Below are 24233 nucleotides of genomic sequence, written 5' to 3' on the forward strand. Positions count from 1 at the left end.
GGTTGTCTAATTACTGTCCCTATTTTTTCATTACATTTTCCAGAATTTAACCATGTCGTTGCAACTGTGACAAAGCACCATCGAACCATTCATTACTGTCCCTATGTTTTTAGCAGAGAGAGCGGTCCTGAACTACAATCCACCTCATTGGAGACCCTCGACTCTTTGATCGGACTCTACTGGCATTATCTTGCACTAAACGTCATTCACGTAATCATGTGTTGTCTTTCCGCTGACTGGTTAGCACGCAACAAAAGCTTTTCACTGTACCTCGGTACACGTGACAATTAACTAAACTGGTAAAAGAACTGAAAATGAACATCCTGTAAGAAAAAAAAAATTACCCATAAACATTTTTTTTTGTCAAGAGTTAAAAATGCTTTAAACAAAAAGGGGACAGCACAGAGGCGCAGCAATAGAGGGCTGCCTTACAGTTCCAGAGACCTTGGTTCAATCGTGACTGGATGCTGTCTATACGGTGTTTGCATGTTCTCCTTGTGACCTGCGTGGGTTGCCCCAGGATCTCCAGTTTCCTCCCACACTCAAAAGGTGTACCGATTTGTAGGTTAATTGGCTTGGCGTAAATGTAAATTGTCCTTAGTGTGCACAGGATAGTGTTAATGTGTGGGGATCGCTGGTCAGTGCAGACCCGATGGGTCGAAGGCCCTTTTTCCACACTATATCTCTAAACTAAAACACTTTGGTCAGAAGTAATAGGAGCAGAATTAGGCCGTTCGGCCCATCAAGCCCACTCCGCCATTCAATCAGGGCTGATCTATCTCTCCCTCCTAACCCCATTCTCCTGCCTTCTCCCCGTACTCCCTGACACCTGCACTTTTCAATGTACCTCACAGTGCACGTGAGAATTAACTAAATAAACTAGTATAAAATAACTAAAATTGAAGGAGTAGGAAATAAAAATGCAGATATTGGTTTAAATCGAAGGTAGACACAAAATGTTGCAGTAACGTTTCGGGTCGAGAAGAAGGGTCTCGACCCGAAAGCTCACCCATTCCTTCCCTCCAGAGATACTGCCTGACCCGCTGAGTTACTCCAGCATTGTGTGTCTACCTTAACTAATATTGAAGATCCTCATGGAAAAACAAAAATCACCTAAAAACATTGAGTTTTTTTGGTCAAGAGTTAAAAATGCTTTAAACAAAATGCAGCATTCAGGCACGCAGGCAGGCAGGCAAAAGCAGACAGTAAGTGGAAGGTAGAACCTTACTTTCTAGTTTCGACATGCTTGGCCGAGGCCTGCAGGGATGGAAACTGTACATCGTTGAAGATCTCGGGTGGTCCCTGTGACTGGGTTCGCCTGATGTTACCTAACCTGGCACCAGGAGGGCGATACACACCAGTAGGTTTCACTTCCGGGACCTCTTCCACTGAAATCACAGGCGGGTTGAACAGAATGTCATCTTTCAAACATTATTCACTTTTTTTTTTAAAAACACACACAATAACAAAATAATAATGAGAAGAATAATTAGATTATAAATTCATAAGTCCTAGTCGCACAATGAGTCAATAGGCCCTTCGGCCCAACCTGCCTAACATGTCCCACCTACACGTAGAACATAGAACAGTTCAGCACAGAAACAGGCCCTTCGGCCCACAATGTCTGTGCCAAACATGATGCCAAGACCATCTCTTCTCTCCCACAACCAAAGCCCAGCTTGCCCACACCAGCCAACATGTCCCAGCTACACTAGTCCCACCTGCCTGCGCTTGGTCCACATCCCTCCAACCCGTCCTATCCATGTACCTGTCCAACTGTTTCTTAAACATTGGGATAGTCCCTGCCCCAACTGCCTCCTCTGGCAAGTCTTTCCATACACCCACCACCCTATGTGTGAATAAGTTACACATCGATTCCCCTACTCTGGGCATCTATCTGATCTATTCCTCTCATGGTTTTATTCACCTCATATACAAATTAAATTTAATTAAATATACAATTAAATTAAAAGTACATCTTAGCTGGTTATTTAAAAACAATTGTTGGAAGCCATTTGTAGGAAGTTCATAGATCATTGGAGCAGAAGTAGACCACGGCCCATTGACACCTTCATGCTTCCTTATCTATCTATCTATCTTCCCCCCCCATGAAGTCAGTCTGAAGAAGGGTCTCGACCCGAAACGTCACACATTCCTTCTCTCCAGAGATGCTGCCTGACCCGCTGTTACTCCAGCATTTAGTGTCTATTCCAGAACTAGGGGCTACAGTCCAAGAATAAAGGGGAGGCCATTTAAAACTGAGGTGAGAAGAAACTTGCGACTTGTGAATTTGTGGCATTCTCTGCCAGAGGCCAATTCACTGGATGAATTTAAAAGAGAGTTAGATAGAGCTCTAGGGGCTAGCGGAATCAAGGGATATGGGGAGAAGGCAGGCACGGGTTACTGATTGTGGATGATCAGCCATGATTACAGTGAATGGCAGTGCTGGCTCTAAGGGCCAAATGGCCTCCTCCTGCACCTATTTTCAATGCTTCTATTGTAGCGCATCAGTTCCAGAGACAAAGTCCAATGTCCGCAATGGGGGTAGAGGTGAATCAAACAATGCTCTACCTTAAAGACCATTCAGAAGCCTGATATTAAAATCTAATACTAGCGGGTATATCTCTAAGGTGAGGGGCAAGGTTTAAGGGGGGGGTTTAAATGCAGAGGACAGCGAGTGCATCATGTACACCACAGGCATTGTGGGCCGAAGGGCCTGTTCTTGTGCTGTACACTTTTCTGTAGTAATGAGGAAGAACAGTTCGGCACGGTGGCGCAGCGGTAGAGTTGCTGCCTTACAGCGAATGCAGCGCCAGAGATGCGGGTTCGATCTCGACTACGGGTGCTGTCTGTACCGAGTTTGTGTGTTCTCCCCGTGACCTGCATGGGTCTTCTCCGAGATCTTCAGTTTTCCCCCTCACAATCCAAAGATGTACAGGTGTGTAGATTAATTGGCTCGGTAAATGTATAAATTGACCCTCGTGGGTGTAGGACAGTGTTAGTGTGCGGGGATAGCTGGTTGGCGCGGACCCGGTGGGCCACAAGGCCTTTTTACGCGATGTATCGCTAAACTAAACTAAACAGAATCTGAGTAGATTTATTCACAAAAAGCTGGAGTAACTCAGCAGGTCAGGCAGCATCTCGGGAGAGAAGGAATGGGTGACGTTTCGGGTCGAGACCCTTCTTCAGACTGATGTCAGGGGGGCGGGACAAAGGAATGATATAGGTGGAGACAGGAGGATAGAGGGAGATCTGGGAAGGAGGAGGGGAAGGGAGGACCAGAGGAACTATCTAAAGTTCCCCTTCCCCTTGTACCAGCATCTGCAGTTATTTTCTTAGAATCTGAGTAGCCTCCTTTAGATTTGAAGAGAACTAGGGACAGGATTGATAATTTACAAAGTAACAATAAGCCCTGGAGAACTATTCTTACTTTTCTGCTCAGGGAATGTTTAACAGATTAGCAAAAATAGGAGTTTTTATTTTTATTTTTTAAAAGCAATGTGAATGAGCGCATTGATACTGTTCCCCAGGAGATACCACCCAAAGCTTCCCACATACAAATATGTCCTTTTACCCCGCAAATAATTTTAAGCACTAGAAAATTCCATTGTGGTTCTTTAAATTTAACTGTGGGCAGCACAGTGACACAGCTGTTACAGCTAGGCGTACAGCGCCAGAGACACCGATTTGATCCAGAACTCAGACGCTGTGTGTGTATGTGTGTATGTATGTGTGGGGGGGGGGGGGGGGGGGTGTTGTACGATTTCCCTGTGTCCGTGTGGGCTTCCTCTCGGTGTTCCGGTTTCCCAAAGTCGCCCGGGTTTGTAGGTTAATTGGCCCTCTGTACGTTGCCTCAACTGAGCAGGTAGTGGAAGTGTGCACGGAGAAAGAAAGAAAAGTAAAACGAGCATGAACTGGTGATCGATGGGCGGCATGGACTCGGTGGGACGAAGGGCCAGTTTCATGGAAACATAGAAAATAGGTGCAGGAGGCGGCCATTCGGCCCTTCGAGCCAGCGCCGCCATTCATTGTGATCATGGCTAACCTTCCACAATCAGTAACGCGTGCCCGCCTTCTCCCCACATCCCTTGATTCCGCTAGCCCCTAGATCTCTATCTAACTCTTTTAAATTCATCCAGTGAATCGGCCTCCACTGCCTTCTGTGGCAGAGAATTCCACAAATTCATGACTAGGTGAAAAAGTTTCTTCTTGCCTCAGTTTTAAATGGCCTCCCCTTTATTCTTAGACTGTGTGACCCCTGGTTCTGGACGCCCCCAACATTGGGAAAATTTTCCCTGCATCTAGCTTGTCCATGCTGTGTCCATACTACACTGGTGAGAGGCATTTGGTAATTAGGTGCAAGGGAACCGTACTGAAGTGGATTTGAACTAATTGTACTGCTGCCTTTACCAGGGCCAGCAACATGGAGATGATTTCCAAACAACATGCCTTGGGAAAAGGAATTATCACAGCAATGGAAATCAGATGAAAGACCAGGACCTGGAGCACAGGAGGCTGAGAGGTAATCTTAGAGGTGTATATAAACAAGAATGGAATAGATAGTGCGAACGCACAGAATCTTTAACCATGGTAGGGGAATCAAAACTCCAGAGAGAGTGAGAAGGGAAAAGATTTAATTCATCCTCATCTTCTTGCTAAAGCTAAGTCCTTTTATTCTGAGGTTGTGTCCTCTGATCCTAGACTCTCCCACTAGTGGAAACATCCTCTCCACGTCCACTATATCCAGGCCTTTCACTATTCGTTAAGTTTCTATGAGCCCCCCCCCCCCCCCACCCCTTCTAAACTCCAGCGAGTACAGGACCAGTGTTGTTAAACGCTCATCATAAGTTATCCAAATCATTCCGGGGTTCATTATCGTAAACCTCCTCTCCACGCCAGCATATTAGTTCTGCAACTTTCTCTGAACACTCTCCAACGCCAGCATATCCCTCCTCGGATGTGGGGTCCAAAACTGCTCACAATAATCGGTAAAGAGTACAGATTATAATTACTTGGCACCCTATGCCATAATAGTGCCATAATAGTACAGACAAGTTGGTGATTCTGAACAATTGGCAAGCAAGCAGTGGGGGAAACACAGGAGTAAGAGTCTTGTTTAGATGTCATTTCTCCATGTCTCTGCTTACCCACAGCGACGGGTGCCTGCACTGGTGTTATCTTGTTCCACGGTCCAATGGTCCGGTCTTCTCTGTACGAGACATTCTCCCCATCCTCGTCTTGATCTTCTTTCTTCTCATCTTCCTCCTCCCTTTCATCACTAGAGTTAGTAATAGCTAACATGAAGCTAACGTTCAGAGAATCCAAGCAGTTTACACGAGGTATGAATTGACGTGCACTTAAATAATACAAGACATGAGAGGAATAGAGAGGGCGAATGCACAGTGTGTCTTTTACGCAAGATTGGGGAATCAAGAACAAGAGGACATTGGTTTAAGATGAGAGGTAAGATTTAATAGGAACCCGAGGAACAACTTTTCTCCATTCAGAGGGTTCCGGGTGTATAGAACAAGCAGCCAGATTATGTTTTTGAGGCAGGTATTATAACAACATTTAAAAGACCATTGGACAGGTATATCGATAAGAAAGGTTTATATAGGCCAAACAAGCAAATGGCACCAGCTTAGATAAGGGATATGGGGCAAACGCAGGCAAATTAGGGATATAGTTTAGATAAGGGGTATGGATTAAACAGACAAGATTAGTGGGGCATCTTGATCTTAAGACTGTAGAGATACAGCGTGGAGATCCGAGGGGGGTGATCGCTGGTCGGCACGGACTCGGTGGGCCGAAGGGCCAGTTTCCGCACTGCATCTCTAAAGTCTAAAATCACGGTTTGTGGTTGCTGGTTTTAGACAATAGACAATAGGTGCAGGAGTAGGCCATTCAGCCCTTCGAGCCAGCACCGCCATTCAATGCGATCATGGCTGATCACTCTCAATCAGTACCCCGTTCCTGCCTTCTCCCCATATCCCCTCACTCCGCTATCCTTAAGAGCTCTATCCAGCTCTCTCTTGAAAGCATCCAACGAACTGGCCTCCACTGCCTTCTGAGGCAGAGAATTCCACAACTTCACCACCCTCTGACTGAAAAAGTTCTTCCTCATCTCCGTTCTAAATGGCCTACCCCTTATTCTTAAACTGTGGCCCCTTGTTCTGGACTCCCCCAACATTGGGAACATGTTATCTGCCTCTAATGTGTCCAATCCCCTAATTATCTTATATGTTTCAATAAGATCCCCCCTCATCCTTCTAAATTCCAGTGTATACAAGCCCAATCGCTCCAGCCTTTCAACATACGACAGTCCCGCCATTCCGGGAATTAACCTAGTGAACCTACGCTGCACGCCCTCCATAGCAAGAATATCCTTCCTCAAATTTGGAGACCAAAACTGCACACAGTACTCCAGGTGCGGTCTCACCAGGGCCCGGTACAACTGTAGAAGGACCTCTTTGCTCCTATACTCAACTCCTCTTGTTACGAAGGCCAACATTCCATTGGCTTTCTTCACTGCCTGCTGTACCTGCATGCTTCCTTTCATTGACTGATGCACTAGGACACCCAGATCTCGTTGAACTCCCCCTCCTCCTAACTTGACACCATTCAGATAATAATCTGCCTTTCTATTCTTACTTCCAAAGTGAATAACCTCACACTTATCTACATTAAACTGCATCTGCCATGTATCCGCCCACTCACACAACCTGTCCAAGTCACCCTGCAGCCTTATTGCATCTTCCTCACAATTCACACTACCCCCCAACTTAGTATCATCTGCAAATTTGCTAATGGTACTTTTAATCCCTTCGTCTAAGTCATTAATGTATATCGTAAATAGCTGGGGTCCCAGCACCGAACCTTGCGGTACCCCACTGGTCACTGCCTGCCATTCCGAAAGGGACCCATTTATCCCCACTCTTTGCTTTCTGTCTGTCAACCAATTTTCTATCCATGTCAGTACCCTACCCCCAATACCATGTGCCCTAATTTTGCCCACTAATCTCCTATGTGGGACCTTGTCGAAGGCTTTCTGAAAGTCGAAGTACACCACATCCACTGACTCTCCCTTGTCAATTTTCCTAGCTACATCCTCAAAAAATTCCAGTAGATTTGTCAAGCATGATTTCCCCTTCGTAAATCCATGCTGACTCGGAATGATCCCGCTACTGCTATCCAAATGCTCAGCAATTTCGTCTTTTATAATTGACTCCAGCATCTTCCCCACCACTGATGTCAGACTAACTGGTCTATAATTTCCCGTTTTCTCTCTCCCTCCTTTCTTAAAAAGTGGGATAACATTTGCTATCCTCCAATCCACAGGAACTGATCCTGAATCTATAGAACATTGAAAAATGATCTCCAATGCTTCCACTATTTCTAGAGCCACCTCCTTAAGTACTCTGGGATGCAGACCATCAGGCCCTGGGGATTTATCAGCCTTCAGTCCCATCAGTCTACCCAAAACCACTTCCTGCCTAATGTGGATTTCCTTTAGTTCCTCCATCACCCTAGGTTCTCCGGCCCCTAGAACATTTGGGAGATTGTGTGTATCTTCCTCAGTGAAGACAGATCCAAAGTAACGGTTTAACTCATCTGCCATTTCTTTGTTCCCCATAATAAATTCCCCTGCTTCTGTCTTCAAGGGACCCACATTTGCCTTGACTTCCAGATGGAAGTAACCGACGACTTGACCACTGAATGGCAATAAATAGGAGATAGACACAAAAGGCTGCAGTAACTCAGCATGTCAGGGAGCATTTTTGGAGGAGAGGAACAGGTGGCATTTCTGGTCGCAACCCTTCTTCTCCAGAGTTGCCGAGTTACTGTAGCTTTTTATGTCTATCTTCGGTGTAAACCAGCATCTGCAGTTCCTTGCTACACAGGAATAAACAGGGGTTAGGGTAGCAGCAAGATCAGGGCAGAGGACTGAAGGAGTTCAGAAACTGGACGAGTGATGGGGCAGTTGTTCAAACACACCACGGCAGATGAGGCATTTAACAAGTAATTAAATTAAATAACTAATAAACCTGAAACTGAAAAGTTGTCAATAATAGTGACATGAAACAACCAGATTGTAATAGAACATTGGGTGCACATCTGCCCCAGCCAACAATGGGCCATTATGGACTCTACCCGTCCTGCGGCACGGTGGCGCAGCGGTAGAGCCTTAGAACGAATGCAGCGCCGGAGACCCGGGTTCCATCCCGACTACGGGCGCTGTCTGTACGGAGTTTGTACGTTCTCCCCATGACCCGCGTGGGTTTTCTCCGAAATCTTCGGTTTCCTCCCACGCTCCAAAGACGTGCAGGTTTGTAGGTTCAATGGCTTGGTAAATGTAAAAATTGTCCCTAGTGTGTGTAGGATAGCGTTAATGTGCGGGGATCGCTGGTCAGCACGGACTCAGTGGGCCGAAGGGCCTGTTTCCGTGCTGTATTTCTAAACTAAACGCTAAACTAAACTGTTATCGGCCCTGATTTGTTCATAAGTTATACATGTAGAATTTAGTCTACATCTTTGTAGTTATGGTTACGCAGAGTGAAGATGTCTCCTTTTAACCAAAGGCTGAGTGGTTAATGGTTTTTTACTCACCTGATTTGTAAGGCGTGGATTCTTAAACCACTATAATCAACTTCCTTTTGTTCAAACTCCTTCCATTCCTCATCCTCCTGTAATAGATCTAAAGATTAGTTCACGCACTTGAAAACATTATTTTATAGAGAATCAATCAGTAAAAACAGGTAGAAAATGCTGGAGTAACTCAGTGGGTCAGGCAGCATCTCTGGAGAACATGGATAGGTGACGTTTCAGAGTGCTGGAGTAACTCAGCGGGTCAGGCAGCATCTCTGGAGAACATGGATAGGTGACGTTTCACAGTGCTGGAGTAACTCAGCGGGTCAGGCAGCATCTCTGGAGAACATGGATAGATGACGTTTCACAGAGTGCTGGAGTAACTCAGCGGGTCAGGCAGCATCTCTGGAGAACATGGATAGATGACGTTTCACAGAGTGCTGGAGTAACTCAGCGGGTCAGGCAGCATCTCTGGAGAAAAAGGAGGGGTGATGCCTCGGGTCAGGACTCTTTCAGACTGAAAGTAGGGGTGGGGGTGGGGGAAGAGCTGGAGGCGAGAAAAGACTAGTACTGATTAGGGTCAGCTAAATGCAGAGTCCATTGTTAGCGAGGGAAGGTGTGATCTCGAGAGCACAAAGTGGTGAACCGTGGAACTAGTAAAACTACTTGGGAAGGGGGCAAGGATGCAGTGAAGTGTAAAATGGAATTACTTAAAATTAGACAATTGAATGCCACTGGGTTACAAGCTACCCAAGTGAAATGAGGTGCTGTTTTTCCCAGTTTCCTCCCAGCTGTTTTCAGGCAACTGAATCATCCTACCACAACCAGAGAGCAGTGCTGAACTACTACCTCTTCAGAATCAGAATAACTTTTATTGTCCTCTTGGGTGACCCTCAGACTTTGCTGGCTTTACCTTGCACTAAATGTTACTCCCTTATCATGTATCTGTACTCTGTAAATGCCTCAATTGTAATCATGTATTGTCTTTCTGCTGACTGGCTAGCACACAAAAGCTACAAGTGACAATTCAAGAGAGTTAGTTAGATAGAGCTCTTAACGATAGCGGAAAACGGGGTACTTATTGTGGATGATCCGCCATGATCAGTGAATGGCGGTGCTGGTTCGAAGGGCTGAATGGCCTACTCCTGCACCGATTGTCTAATAAACTAATAACAGTTCCTCCAATTTACGTATGGGCTCACTCAGGCAGCCTAGGACAAAAAGGTCAGTGTGGGAGGGGAGGGGAAGAAGGGTAATTAAAATGGTTCCCAGCTGGGAGACCCCCGTAGGCAACATAGAAAATAAAGCTATATGAAAAATTAAACAATGAGAGGCAATGCCTCCTGTTGAGTTGTGATTTGAAGCATCCAAGTACAAAAAAGTGAGATAAAAATAACGCCCAACTTTCCATATCGCATTATAGACAATAGGTGCAGGAGTAGGCCATTCGGCCCTTCGAGCCAGCACCGCCATTCAATGTGATCATGGCTGATCATTCTCAATCAGTACCCTGTTCCTGCCTTCTCCTCCATACCCCCCTGACTCCGCTATCCTTAAGAGCTCTACCTAGCTCTCTCGAATGCATTCAGAGAATTGGCCTCCACTGCCTTCCGAGGCAGAGAATTCCACAGAATTGCCCTGACACCTTTAGTAATCCAGAATCTGTCAATCAGCAGCTTAAAAATACCCAATGACTTGGCCTCCACGGCCTTCTCTGGCAATGAATTACACAGATTCACCACCCTCTGATTATAGAAATTTTTCCTGGATTTCTCAGGGTACATCCTTTTATTCTGAGGCTATGGCTTCTGGTCCTAGACTCTCCCACTAGTGGAAACATCCTCTCCACATCCACTCTATCCAGGCCGCTCACTATTTGGTAAATTTCAATGTGGCCCCCTCCCCCCCCCAGTCCTTCTATACTTCAGAGAGTACAGGCCCAGTGCCGTCAACCGCTCACATGTTAATCCAATCATTCCTGGGATCATTCTCGTAAACCTCCTCTGGACCCTCTGTGGAATTTATGGAATTCATTGCCACAGGCGGCTGTGGAGACCAAGTCAATGGATATTTGTATGGCAGAGATAGATTCTTGATTGGTACAGGGGTATGGGGAGAAGGCAGAAGAATGGGGTTGAGAGGGAGAGATAATTAGCCATGACTGAATGGCAGAGTAGTCTTGATGGGCCGAATGGCATAATTCTGCTCCTATCACTGACGAACTCTCCAATGGTCACGCATCCTTCCTCAGTTACGGGGCCCACTACTGCTCACAATACTCCAAATGTGGTCTGACCAGCGCCTTAGAGCCTCAGCCCAGGTGTACATTGGAGACAATCCTGGCTATGAGATCACTCGTTTGGACATATTAATGGCCTGAACTCAGGAACATATGGAATAATCATCAGACGAAACAATACAGAAACCAGCAACAGGGATAAATATAGCTTTCAGAAGGGCGCAAGTGAAGTTTGCGTGGAAGTCAGTGACACAGCATGGAAACGGGCCCTTTAGTCCAACTTACCTACACCAACCACCATGTCTCAGCTACACTTGTCCATATCCCTCCAAACCTGTCCTATCCATGTACCTGTCTTTTCTTAAACATTGGGATAGTCCCAGCCTCAACTACCTCCTCTAGCAGCTCGTTCCACACGCTCATCACCCTTCGTGTGAAAGGATTACCCCCCAGATTCCTATTAAATCTTTTCCCTTTCACCTTAAACCCATGTCCTTGAATCACCTACTCTGGGGAAGAGACTCTACCCAATATATTCCTCTCATGATTTTATACACTGAACATTTTGCGTAGAGCAACATGAAGCAATGCGTTTAGATCGGGTAAATGATATCCAAATTATACTGAACCTGCCAGGTTTCTATTCACTTGCTCAATTCAGGCTTCTTGGCCTCCTCCCGTAATACTGCCCAGTTTAGTATAGTTGGCAAATTCTAAACTGTTACAGTGGCGCAGTGGTAGAGTTGCTGCTTTACAGCGCCGGAGACCCGGGATCGAACCTGATTATGGGTGCTTATCTGTACGGAGTTTATACGTTCTCCCCGTGACCTGCGTGGGTTTTCTCCGAGATCTTCAGTTTCCCCCCACACTCCAAAGATGTAGGTCTTGAGGTTTACTGGCTTGGTGTCATTATAAACTTTATGCCTCATGTGTGTGTGTAGGATAGGTTAGTGTGCGGGGATTGCTGGTCGGTGCAGACTTGGTGGGCCCAAAGGCTTGTTTCCATGCTGTATCTCTAAACTAGTAGCGGAGACCAAACCATTGATAACTCTAGTTGTCCCTAACCAAAAAAAGACCTAATTTCTCCAACTATTTCGTCTGTCAAGTAATTTTCAAACCATGTCAACAAATTACACGCTTTAGTTTTGCACACTTCAAGGCCTCCCCTAGCAGACATTCTTTTAGGAAGGAGATGAGGAGAAATTTCTTTAGTCAGAGGGTGGTGAATCTGTGGAATTCTTTGTCACAGTAGGCTGTGGAGGCCAAGTTAGTGGATATTTTTACGGCAGAGATAGATTCTTGATTAGTACGGGTGTCAGGGGTTATGGGGAGAAGGCAGGAGAATGGGGTTGAGAGGGAAAGATAGATCATTGAATGGCAGAGTAGACTCGATGGGTCGAATGCCCTAATTCCACTACTATTCCTGAGGATAAACGCCTGACTTGTGTAAAGGGGGTGCATACGAGGAAGCGTTTGGGAGACTGGCGGGATGGATTTACTGGCTGCTGCAGGCATCTTCTGCAAACTACTTGGATCATAAACTGTTCACAGGCAGAGTCCTGTGACAACGTGGGAACGGCCCTCATGTTGAAATTTATTGAAGTACGGTATCACCAAAAATCCACGTGCACCACATTCACTGCTTTCCCTAATCTTAGTTTTAGGTTAGAGACACAGAATGGAAACAGACCATTCGGCTCACCGAGTCCGTGCTGACCAACAATCTACCCGTACACTAGTTCATTCCTACACTCTGGGGACAATTTACACAAGCCAATTAACCTACAAATCTGCACATCTTTGGAATGTGGGAGGAAACCGGAGCACCTGGAGAAAAGCCACGCTGTCATAGTGAAAGTGTACAAACTCCGTACAGACAGCATCCGCAGTCAGGATCAAACCAGGGTCTCTGGTGCTGTAGGGCATCAACTCTGCCGCCGTGCCGCCCTTCTGTTATAGCATCGAACAGTACAGCATAGGAACAGAGGCTGCAGCCCCCAATGTCCGTGTCAAATATGACGCAAAGTTGAAATAATCTCCTCTGCCTGCACAAAATCCACATGCCTCCATTTCCTGCATTTCCAGGTGCCTGTCCAGAAATCTCCAATGTCATTATTGAATCTATTTAACAGCTACATTCTGAAAACTTTATTTTGTTAAACATGGCGCCGGTAACAAGATAAATATGGAACTGTGCCTATATCAATAACTAGAAAATGGTCTCGAGCTACTATCTACTTCACAGGAGACCCTCGGTCTATCTTTAATCGGTCTTTACCTTGCACTAAGCATTATTCCCTTTATCATGTATCTGTACACTGTGGATGACTCAATTGTAATCATATAATGTCTTTCTGCTGACTGGTTAGCATGCAACAAAAGCCTTTCACTGTACCATGGTAGACGTGACAATAAACTAATCTTATCTGCAGAAGAAGGGTCTTGACCCAAAATGTCACCCATTCCTTCTTTCCAGAGATGCTGCCTGTCTCGCTGAGTTACTCCAGCATTTTGTGTCTATCTTCAGTGTAAACCAGCATCTGCAGTTCCTGCCTACACATTTAGTCTTTGGATCGGGTGACTTGCAGCGGAATGCCTACCCTCAACAACACAGCACATTTTATAGATCGTGGCATCAATTAGCCTGGTGTATTTATAATTCGAATTCATGAGAATACAAGAGCAGTAGGTGGCCCTAGTTCATGACCTAATCTCCATTTTCCCTGCATTTTGCCCAATCCCTCAGTTACACTGATGAAGCAAACAATTGATCCAGGCTTTGAATGAATTCAATGACTAAACCATTACAGCTCTCTGGAGTAGCAAAGTGGGAAGAATCACCATCCCGGTTTGTCTGAGCAGAAAAAAAAGGACGCAGCTAAGAAACGTATGCACAAATACAAAACGTTAGTTACAAAAGCTAAATGTACAACCCGCATTGCCATAAGTGATAGGAACAAAATTAGGCCATTCGGCCCATCAAGTCTACTCCGCCATTCAATCATGGCTGATCTCTTTTTCCTTCTCAACCCCATTATCCTGCCTTCTGTCCATAACCCCTGGACACGTGCACTAATCAAGAATCTTGTCAATCTCCACCTTAAAAATACCCATTGACTTGGCCTCCGCAGCGGCCTGGGCCCGTACTTGCCCAACAATCCCTCTCCACTTAGTCCTGATTCAGGGACTCGACCAGATACAACCACCCGTGTGTTCAGAGATGCTGCCTGACCCGCTGAGTTCCTCCAACAGTTTGTCACTCTTTCAAAGAGGGCGGTTACGGCGACACAGTGGTAGAGTCGCCGCCTTACAGCGAATGCAGCGCCGGAGACCCAAATTTGTACGTTCTCCCTTTGACCTGCGTGGGTTTTCTCCGAGATCTTCGGTTTCCTCCCACACTCCAAAGACGTGCAGATTTGTAGGCTAATTGGCTTGGTATAAATATAAAAATTGTCCCTAGTGGGTGTAGGACAGTGTTAATAAAAAGGGGATCGCTGGTCGGCGCGGACCCGGTGGGACGAAGGGCCCGTTTCCGCGCTGTATCTCTAAAAAATTTAAAAAACAAACAGGCACAACGGATGTCATGATCTCCCACATTCTGCGACTCATCAACAGTTAATTCACTGATGTGATGACTAAGGAAAAATAGAAATCATGTCAGCCATTTTCCCCCAAAAAGAGAAAGCTAGCCTGCCCATTGTTTGGCCAAAGGGATAGGGTTAGCCATTTTCATGGGAAACTGTTTTTTAAAAACTTTTAGAGATACAGCGCGAGAACAGGCCCTTCGGCCCACCGAGTCCGCGCCGACCAGTGATCACCACTTACACAAGCATACACACTCGAGGGACAATTTACAACTTACTAAAGCCAATTAGCCTACAAACCTGTACTCAGCGGGTCAGGCAGCATCTCTAGAGAACATGGATAGGTGACGTTTCAGAGTGCTGGAGTAAATCAGCGGGTTAGGCAGCATCTCTGGAGGACATGGATAGGTGACGTCTTACTGAGGAGTAAGGAGGTTCTTCTGCAGTTGTACAGGGCCCTGGTAAGACCACATCTGGAGTATTGTGTACAGTTTTGGTCTCCTAATTTGAGGAAGGACATCCTTGTAATTGAGGAAGTGCAGCGTAGGTTCACGAGATTGATCCCTGGGATGGCGGGACTGTCGTATGAGGAAAGATTGGGCTTGTATTTACTGGAGTTTGGAAGGATGAGAGGGGATCTTATAGAGGCATATAAAATTACAAGCGAGATGCAGAAAAAATGTTCCCAATGTTGGGGAGGGTCCAGAACTAAGGGCCACAGTCTTAGAATAAAGGGGAGGCCATTTAAAACTGAGGCGAGAAGGAACTTTTTCACTCAGAGTTGTGAATTTGTGGAATTCTCTGCCAGAGGTCAGTGGAGGCCAAATCACTGGATGAATTTAAGAGTTAGATAGAGCTCTGGGGGCTAGTGGAATCAAGGGATATGGGGAGAAGTTGGGCACAGGTTACTGATTGTGGATGATCAGCCATGATCACCATGAATGGCGGTGCTGGCTCGAAGGGCCTCCTCCTGCACCAATTTTCTATGATTCTATGCTGCCTGACCCGCTGAGTTACTCCAGCACTCTGTGAAACGTCACCTATCCATGTTCTCCAGAGATGCTGCCTGACCCGCTGAGTTACTCCAGCACTCTGTGAAACGTCACCTATCCATGTTCTCCAGAGATGCTGCCTGACCCGCTGAGTTACTCCAGCACTCCGTGAAACGTCACCTATCCATGTTCTCCAGAGATGCTGCCTGACCCGCTGAGTTACTCCAGCATCTTGCCTTTATTAAGTGACAGGTGGATACGGACAAGCTTGATTTATGAGTGACAGGTGGTTAGATTAACTGGTAGCAGCTAGCGATGAAAACTAGACAAAAAAGGTTATTGTTCACGACTTTAGGCCTGGCCACCTGCAGCTGTCTCAGTGCCGGAAATAAGAATATTCAGTCATAATTTTATGTGCAGCTCCTAACACAAGGCTTGATCTCAGAGGTCACACACATACAAATATCTAACAATGACTGCCTTCACTTCTTTACATTCAACATCATTACTCTATCATTATCACTGTTATTGGGGGAGGTGACATTATATCTGAGGAAGGACCTGCTGATGTTGGAGAGGTTTACAAGAATTATCCCAGGAATTATCGGGGTTCAGATATGATGACGTTTGATGGCACTGGGCCTGTACTCGCTGGAGTTTAAAGGATGAGGGTGGACCTCATTGAAAGGCCTAGACAGAGTGGATGAGGAGAGGATGTTTCCACTAGTGGGAGAGTCTCGGACCCAGAGGGTACAGCATCAGAATAAAAGAACAAACCTTTAGAAAGGAGATGAGGAGGAATTTCTTTAGTCAGAGAGTGGTGAATCTGTGGAATTCATTGCCACAGACTGCTGTGGAAGCCAAGTCAATGGATATTTTTAAGGTCTCCCTGTGAATACCCACCTTAAAAACCCATTTTTTTAGACGGGTATTTATCCATATACCCGTCTAAAGGTTTCTTAAACGTTGTGATAGTCCCTGCCTCAACTACCTCCTCCAGCAACTCGCTCTACATTCCTACCAACCTTTTGCGTAAAAGAGTTACTCCTCGGGTTCCTATTAAATCTTTCCCCTCACCTTAAACCTATGGTTCTATTAACAAGCTTCTCTCTCTCCCCCGACTTCCGACACAGGGTCTCCAGTTAACAGACATATTAACCATGTCTTTAAACATTTGAGGTCTGACCAGCCAAGTATTCCAATCCCAAGGGACATAGTTCTCACACTCCCATGTCCCAGCCCTTTTGCACTGGTTAAGAATATTTCAGCTGACCAAAACAAAAGTAAGCAGCTAAGAAATGATTGCATTAATACACAAGATGCAATAAATGCGTCGGCCACAGAGGCAAAATGTACAAATGCAGTGTGGCTCCGCACCGCTATAAAACCAGGTGAGAGACCTGTGTCTAAGGGAATCAGACAAAATGTTAAAGGCAAAAACGTCATAGAGGAACAGGAAGCACTTAAGACAGCTGGAATGTACAATGGCCAACAGCAAGGGCAAAGGCAAAACCAGCGATGTGGAGAACATTTATTTTCCTCTGCCCCCCCCTCCCCCCACACACACCAGGATGCTTCCTGTGTCATCTTCCGTTCCCATCAACAACACCGTCCTTTCTAAACCCCACAGCCAAGGCTTGACTCAACCTACCAGCGCACATGGCACCCCCCAAAAATAAATCTCTCCCCCCCCTCACAATATCAGCCCCCCCCCCCAATCCTCCACAGGTACAGGAACAGATATCAGGGGTTATTGGGAGAAGGCAGGAGAATGGGGTTGAGTGGGAAAGATAGATCAGCCATGATTGAATGGTGGGAGAAGACTTGATGGGCCTAATTCTGCTCCTATCACATAAACAATCCCTCCCATATCTGGTAGACACAAAATGCTGGAGTAACTCAGCCGGTCAGGCAGCATCTCTGGAGAGAAGGAATGGGTGACGTTTCGGGTCGAGGCCCTTCTGCAGACTGACCCGCTGAGTTACTCCAGCATTTTGTGTCTACCTTCAATTTGAATCAGCATCTGCAGTTATTTTCCTACACTTCTTCAGACTGATGTCAGAGGAGGGGGCGGGACAAAGATAGGATGTAGTAGGAGACAGGAAGACCAGTGGGAGAACTGGGAAGGGGGAGGGGAAAGAGAGAGACAGAGCTAGTTCCTCTGTCCCTCTCTTTCCCCTCCCCCTTCCCAGTTCTCCCACTAGTTTTACTGTCTCCTACTAGTTGTAAATCTGTGGAATTCTCTGCCTCAGAAGGCAGTGGAGGCCAGTTCTCTGAATGCATTCAAGAGAGAGCTAGATAGCGCTCTTAAGGATAGCAGAGTCAGGGGGTATGGGGAGAAGGCAGGAACGGGGTACTGATTGTGGATGATCAGCCATGATCACATTGAATGGCGATGCAGGCTCGAAGGGCTGAATGGCTTCCTCCTGCACCTATTGTCTGTTGTCTACATCCTATCTTTGTCCCGCCCCCTCCTCTGACATCAATCTGAAGAAGGGCCTCGACCCGAAACTTTTCACCTTCCAGCCTCTACCTCTCTCTCCCTCCCTCACCCGCCCAATCTCCGCACTAAGCCATAACAAATGGGAAGGATCTTCAATATAAGGAAAGACATTTTTCGCCAGGCAACATATGACCCCCCCCCACCATTCTCTTCCTTTCATCACTTTTTTTCTACTCTGTGCCCCCAGTTGCCTGGATTTGTCTCCCTCTCCCCTTGGTCCCATCTGCCTAGAATTAAAGGACATTTCTTTAGGAAGGAGATGAGGAGGAATTTCTTTCATCAGAGGGCGGTGAATCTGTGGAATTCTTTGCCACAGAAGGTTGTGGAGGCCAAGTCAATGGATATTTTTTAAGGCAGAGATTGACACTCTTGATTAGTGCGGGTGTCAGGGGTTATGGGGAAAAAGGCAGGAGAATGGGGTTAGGAGGGAGATATAGATCAGCCATGACCGAATGGAGGACTTGATGGGCCGAATGGCCCAATTCTGCTCCTATCACTTATGAATCCTGCCGGGTCTACCTGTCCATCATTCCTCCCATACAAGGTTCCACTTTCACCTTCCTGCCCCCCTCTCTCTCTCGCCTCCCCTCATCTACAAAATATTTCCTCTCCACACCCACTCTCAAGACTGGATACAATTCCAGACCCTCGCATCACCCCATCTGTAAATGGCAGCCCTCCAAGGCCAGGTGTCGGCGATAGTCTGTGTCCTCATTCCCCTCTCCACCCTCTTTGCAACTAGTACGTGCCCCTCCTCGCCCTCGCCCCCACCCCTCCTAGATCCATCCTCACCCCTCCGCTAGACTCCTCATGCACCCCTCCCTCTGGGCCCTTCCCACCCAAGCCCAGCCCATCCTCCCCCTTACATCCCCATTCTCTAGTCCAGCCCTTATCATACCCCCCAACCCCCCCTCATCCCAGCCCACCATGTGTCGTACTACAAGGATCCACATCTCCCCTCTCCCCCTCCTCTCACCCCACAAATCCCTCCCCTCTGAACCAGCAAACATCTTCCCACACCCGAGTGCCCTCTCACCCTCAAACCCCACCACCTAGCCTCCCTCCCAAACCCCTTCCAGAAGCAGGGGTCACAGTTTAAGAATAAGGGTATGCCATTTAGAACAGAGACGAGGAAAAACTTTTCCACCCAGAGGGTTGTGAATCTGTGGAACTCTCTACCTCAGAAGGCAGTGGAGGCCGATTCACTGGATGCTTTCAAGAGAGTTAGATAGAGCTCTTAAAGATAGCGGAGTCAAGGGATATGGAGAGAAGGCAGGAACAGGGTACTGATTGTGGATGATCAGCCATGATCACAGTGAAAGGCGGTGCTTGCGCGAAGGGCTGAATGGCCTCCTCCTGCACCTATTGTCTCACCCTTCCCTTGCCTCCACGTCCCCAAACCCCTCGCCCACCCTTCACCATACCCCCCAAATACCCCATCCTCACCCCCTCCCCCATTCCTGTTAACACCCTCCCGTCCTCTCATCCCCACCGCACCCACCTCCACATCATTACGAGTCTGCTCACACATTTCCCCCGCCCCACGATCCCTTCTCACCCCGCACCCCCGTCTCCTCATGCATGCATTGTCCGCACCCGGACACTCCCACCACTCCATCCATGGCCCTCCCCTCCCCTCCCCATTCCCTCCACAGGTGCCCTCATCACCCTCGTTCCCTCTCCACCCTACCCTCCCCCCTCATATGCCTCATCTACCACAATCCCATCTCCTCCTCCCCCCTCTCTCCATCTTTGGTTTTGTCTTTCTTCTTTTCTTGTCTCTTTTGGCAAATAAATCTCATCCACCCTCTCCTCCTCAATCACCTCCCCCCCACCCCCCTCCTCAATCCCCCCCCCCCCACCGCATTCCACCATCCTCATCCCCTCATTCACCCATCCTCCACACCCCTCTTCCACCCTCCACAATCCTCCTCCCTTCCTCAATGCCCCCCCTTTCGTTCCTCACCCACTCACCCTTCCACCCTCCTCGTCGGTTTGGTCTTTCTTTTTCTTCTTCGTGCCTCTTTTCACAAAGAAATCTCCTGCGCCCTCCCCATCCACATTCCATCCTCAATACCATCAACCATCCCTATCTCCTCAATCGCCTTCCCTCTTCACCCCCTGCCCTCCTCACCATCATCCTGCTCCCCTTCCCTCCACAATCACCCCCTTCTCCCCATCCTCATCATCCCCTACCCCCCCCTTCCCACCATCCGCTCCTCCTCAATCCCCCATTACCCCCCACCCCATCATAACCTCCCATTTCCCCCACGCCTTGCCATCCCCCTTTCCACCTACATAACCCTCCACCCTAGGCCTCGCCACCCACTCCCCACCTCCCCTTTTCATCCATTCCCCTCCTCCTCAAACCACCCCCCCCCCCCTCCCCTCCCCTCCTGTTTTGTCATTTTTCTTCATTTCTTTTTGGCAAAGAAATCTCCTTCCCCCCTTCCCCCCTCCACCCTCCTTCCCTTCCCACAGTGAAGAAAGCCAATGGAATGTTGGCCTTCATAACAAGAGGAGTTGAGTATAGGAGCAAAGAGGTTCTTCTGCAGTTGTACAGGGCCCTAGTGAGACCGCACCTGGAGTACTGTGTGCAGTTTTGGTCTCCAAATTTGAGGAAGGATATTCTTGCTATTGAGGGCATGCAGCGTAGGTTTACTAGGTTAATTCCCGGATTGGCGGGACTGTCATATGTTGAAAGACTGGAGCGGCTAGGCTTGTATACACTGGAATTTAGAAAGATGAGAGGGGATCTTATTTCCCTCCTCCTCCATTTCTCCTCTCAAGCTTCCTGCATTCCCCCCCCCCATTGCACCATCCTCAATTCTCCACCACCCCGCCACCTCCTCCTCTTGTTCCGCCTTTATTCCCGCATCCAACACCACCTCCCCTCCACATTGCACCATCCTCAATCCTCCTCCATCCCGCCACCTCCTCCTCCCCTTCCACCTTTTTTCCCACATGCAACACCACCTCCCCTCCCCCTTCCCATTGCATCATCCTCAATCCTCCTCCCCTTCCACCTTTATTCCCGCATCCAACATCACCTACCCTCCCTCCTCCTCATCCTCCCCCCCCCCACATTGCACCATCCTCAATCCTCCTCCATCCCGCCACCTCCTCCGCCCCTTCCACCTTTTTTCCCACATGCAACACCACCTCCCCTCCCCCTCCCCCATTGCATCACCCTCAATCCTCCTCCCCTTCCACCTTTATTCCCGCATCCAACACCACCTACCCTCCCTCCTCCCCTCATCCTCCCCCCCTCCCACATTGCACCATCCTCAATCCTCCTCCATCCCGCCTCCTTCTCCTCTCCTTCCATCTTTTTTCCCCGTATCCAACGCCACCTCCCCTCCCCTCTTCCTCCCCTCATTCCCCCCTCCCCCCCATTGCACCATCCTCAATCCTTCACCATCCTGCCACCCCTCCTCCTCCTACTCCACCTTTATTCCCACATCCAACACTCCCTCCTCCCCTACCCCCCCACTCTCCACCACCCCTCCATCTCAATCCCCTCCCATCCTCCTCACCCGGGGCCTCTCCTGCATCGCATCCTGGTCCTTCTCGCCCTTCGCCAGCCGCTCTCTCTCCTTCCTGGGCTTCCTGATGCCGCCCGTCGCGGCCGGGGCCGCGGTGACGGCAGCAGCGGGCGGCGGGGTGGGCTCGGGGCCTTGCTCGGCGCCTGCCTGGGCCTGGGCCTGCTGAGCCTGGTTGGTCTGGGCCTGTCCTTGCTCCGTGTCCGGAGCCGGAGCCTGGGCCTGGGGCTGGGGCTGGTCGTGCTGCGGGGCCGTGGCGGGAGCGGGCTCTGCGGGCAAGGCCTCAGGCTCCACCACGGGGACAACGGGCTGAGGAGGAGGTGGTGGTGGCGGCGACGGGGGAGGGGGAGGAGGAGACTGCGGCTGAGGCGGAGGCGGAGGCGGAGGCGGAGGTGGGGCGGCTGCCGCCACCACGGTTCTCGCCGGCGGCCCCTTCACCGCTCTGCCTTTGTCCCTCTTCTTCTTCTTGTCTCTTTTGGCGAAGAAATCGTCGAGGCTCTTGTGCTCCCGCTCGGCCATGGTGGCGGTTACCAGGAGACGGCGCGCGCGCCCCGGCCGATCACTGCGCGCCCATGCCGGCCCCGTGCGGCCCGCCCCCGCCCCTCCCCTCCACGACGGAACCGGAAACACCCTCTCCCAAGCCGCCGCCAATCACAGGCGCTCAAAGAGACGATCCCGCCCCCAATCTACTGACCGACAGCCCTGGCCACCAATGGCGACCGAACGAGTTGCAAGACCCCGCCCCCAATCCACTGACTGACGGCCGTGACCGCCAATCACGGACTTCAGGAATCACGACCACAAACCCCGCCCCCAATCCACTGACTGACGGTCACCGCCTCCAATCACAGGCGTCACACAGCAGATCCCGCCCCCAAAACACTAACTGACGGCCCCAAACACCAATGGCGGCCGGGGGAGTGACTGATCCGCCCCCCCCAAACCGCCAATCACAGCCGCCGGAATCACGACCACAAAGCCCGCCCCCCAATCCTCTGACTGACGATCACCGTCTCCAATCACAGGCGTCACACAGCAGATCCCGCCCTCACAACACTGACTGACGGCCCCAAACTCCAATGGCGGCCAGGGGAGAGGCTGATCCCGCCCCCCTATCCACTGACTGACGGCCGTGACCACCAATCACAGCCGCCGGAATCACGACACGGAGCCCGCCGTCAATCGCTGACTGACGGCCGCAAAGACCAATGGTAGCTGACGAAGTGATAGATCCCGTCCCCACCCACTGACTGACGATCACAGCCGCCAGAACCAAAGTGCACGTCACCAATCCACTGACAGATGGCCGTGAACGTCAGTCGAAGGCGATGGAACAGCAGATCCCGTTTCCACCCCCCACCCACTGACGGGCGGTCGCTGCCTCCAATCACAGGCGGCAGAATCACAGAACCCGCCTCTCAACCCACTGACTGACGGCCGCGGCAGCCAATCACAGCCGCCGAACCACAAGCGCAGAGCCCGCCTCCCATACCCTGACCGCCGCCTCCAATCACAGTCGTCGTAACCACAGATCCCGCCCCCAAACCTTGACTGACGGCTCCAAAGACCAATGGCGGCCGGCAGAGAAATAGATCCCGCCCCTACATTCAGACTGACGGTCACAGGCGGCAGAAGCAGCAGAACCTGCCCCCAGTCAACTAACTGACGGCCCCAAGGATCAATGGCAGCCGACGAAATGACAGATCCCACCCCAATCAACTGACTGACGGTCGTGACGGCCAATCACAGCCAACGGAATCACGACCACAGATCCCGCCCTCAATCTCTGAGTGACGGCCCCATGGACCAATGGCGGCCGACGTAGTGACAGATCCCGCCACCACCCACTGACCGACTCACAGCTGCCTCACTGACTGACGGCCGCTTTCGCCAATCACAGGCGCCGGACACAGAGAACTCATACCAAAGCCCTGACTGACGGTCGCCGCCTCCAATCACAGGCGCCACGAGCGCAGAGCCCGCCCCAAGCCCAGACTGACGGCCCTGAAGACCAATGGCGGGCGACGGAGTGACAGATCCCGCTCCTAGTCCACTGACTGACGGTCACCGGCACCAATCGACGGCAACGACCGCCCTCTCGGTGCAGCAATGACAGCCGAGGGGAAGCCACACGTCCCGCCTCCTTCCTCTGACTCCATGGTGGCCCTTCCAAGATCAACATTAGAGGGAGGGAGGACATCCTTGCTATTGGGGGAGAGAGGCGTAGGTTCACCAGCTTAATTCCCCCCCGGTGATGGCGGGTCTGATGTTGCCCGTCCCCCGCTGAGTTATTCCAGCACTCTGTGCCTGATCTCAGCACACAATAGACAATAGTTGCAGGAGGAGGCCATTCGGCCCTTCGAGCCAGCACCGCCATTCAATGTGATCATGGCTGATCATTCCCAATCAGTACCCCGTTCCTGCCTTCTCCCCATACCCCCTGACTCCGCTATCCTTAAGAGCTCTATCTAGCTCTCTCTTGAATGCATTCAGAGAATTATAGACAATAGGTGCAGGAGGAGGCCATTCGGCCCTTCTAAGGCAGAGAATTCCACAGATTCACAACTCTCTCACTGAAAAAGTTTTTCCTCATCTCCGTTCTAAATGGCCAACCCCTTATTGTTAAACTGTAGCCCCTGGTTCTGGACTCCCCCAACATTGGGAACATGTTTCCTGCCCCTAACGTGCCCAACCCCTTAATAATCTTATATGTTTTGATAAGATCCCCTCTCATTCTACTAAATTCCAGTGTATACAAGCCTAGTCGCTCCAGTCTTTCAACATACG

The 24233-nt window shown here is 49.3% G+C and overlaps 1 protein-coding gene across 4 annotated transcripts in view; it reads right to left on the minus strand.

Annotated features, from left to right (window-relative positions):
- Window positions 1-22047, minus strand: part of cdv3 (carnitine deficiency-associated gene expressed in ventricle 3) — a 37559-nt gene extending 15512 nt beyond the window's left edge. For all 4 annotated transcript variants that reach the window (XM_078414030.1, XM_078414049.1, XM_078414038.1 and 1 more), the window contains exons 1-4: window positions 21441-22047; window positions 8608-8684; window positions 5148-5278; window positions 1229-1388 (exon numbers count right to left, since the gene is read on the minus strand). In XM_078414030.1, the coding sequence (XP_078270156.1) occupies window positions 1229-1388; window positions 5148-5278; window positions 8608-8684; window positions 21441-21965 (893 nt within the window). In that variant the 5' untranslated portion in view covers window positions 21966-22047. The remainder of the gene's footprint in view (window positions 1-1228; window positions 1389-5147; window positions 5279-8607; window positions 8685-21440) is intronic.
- Window positions 22048-24233: the final 2186 nt, after the last annotated feature.

This window comes from Rhinoraja longicauda, chromosome 2 (genome assembly GCF_053455715.1).
Source record: "Rhinoraja longicauda isolate Sanriku21f chromosome 2, sRhiLon1.1, whole genome shotgun sequence".
NCBI lineage: Eukaryota > Metazoa > Chordata > Chondrichthyes > Rajiformes > Arhynchobatidae > Rhinoraja > Rhinoraja longicauda.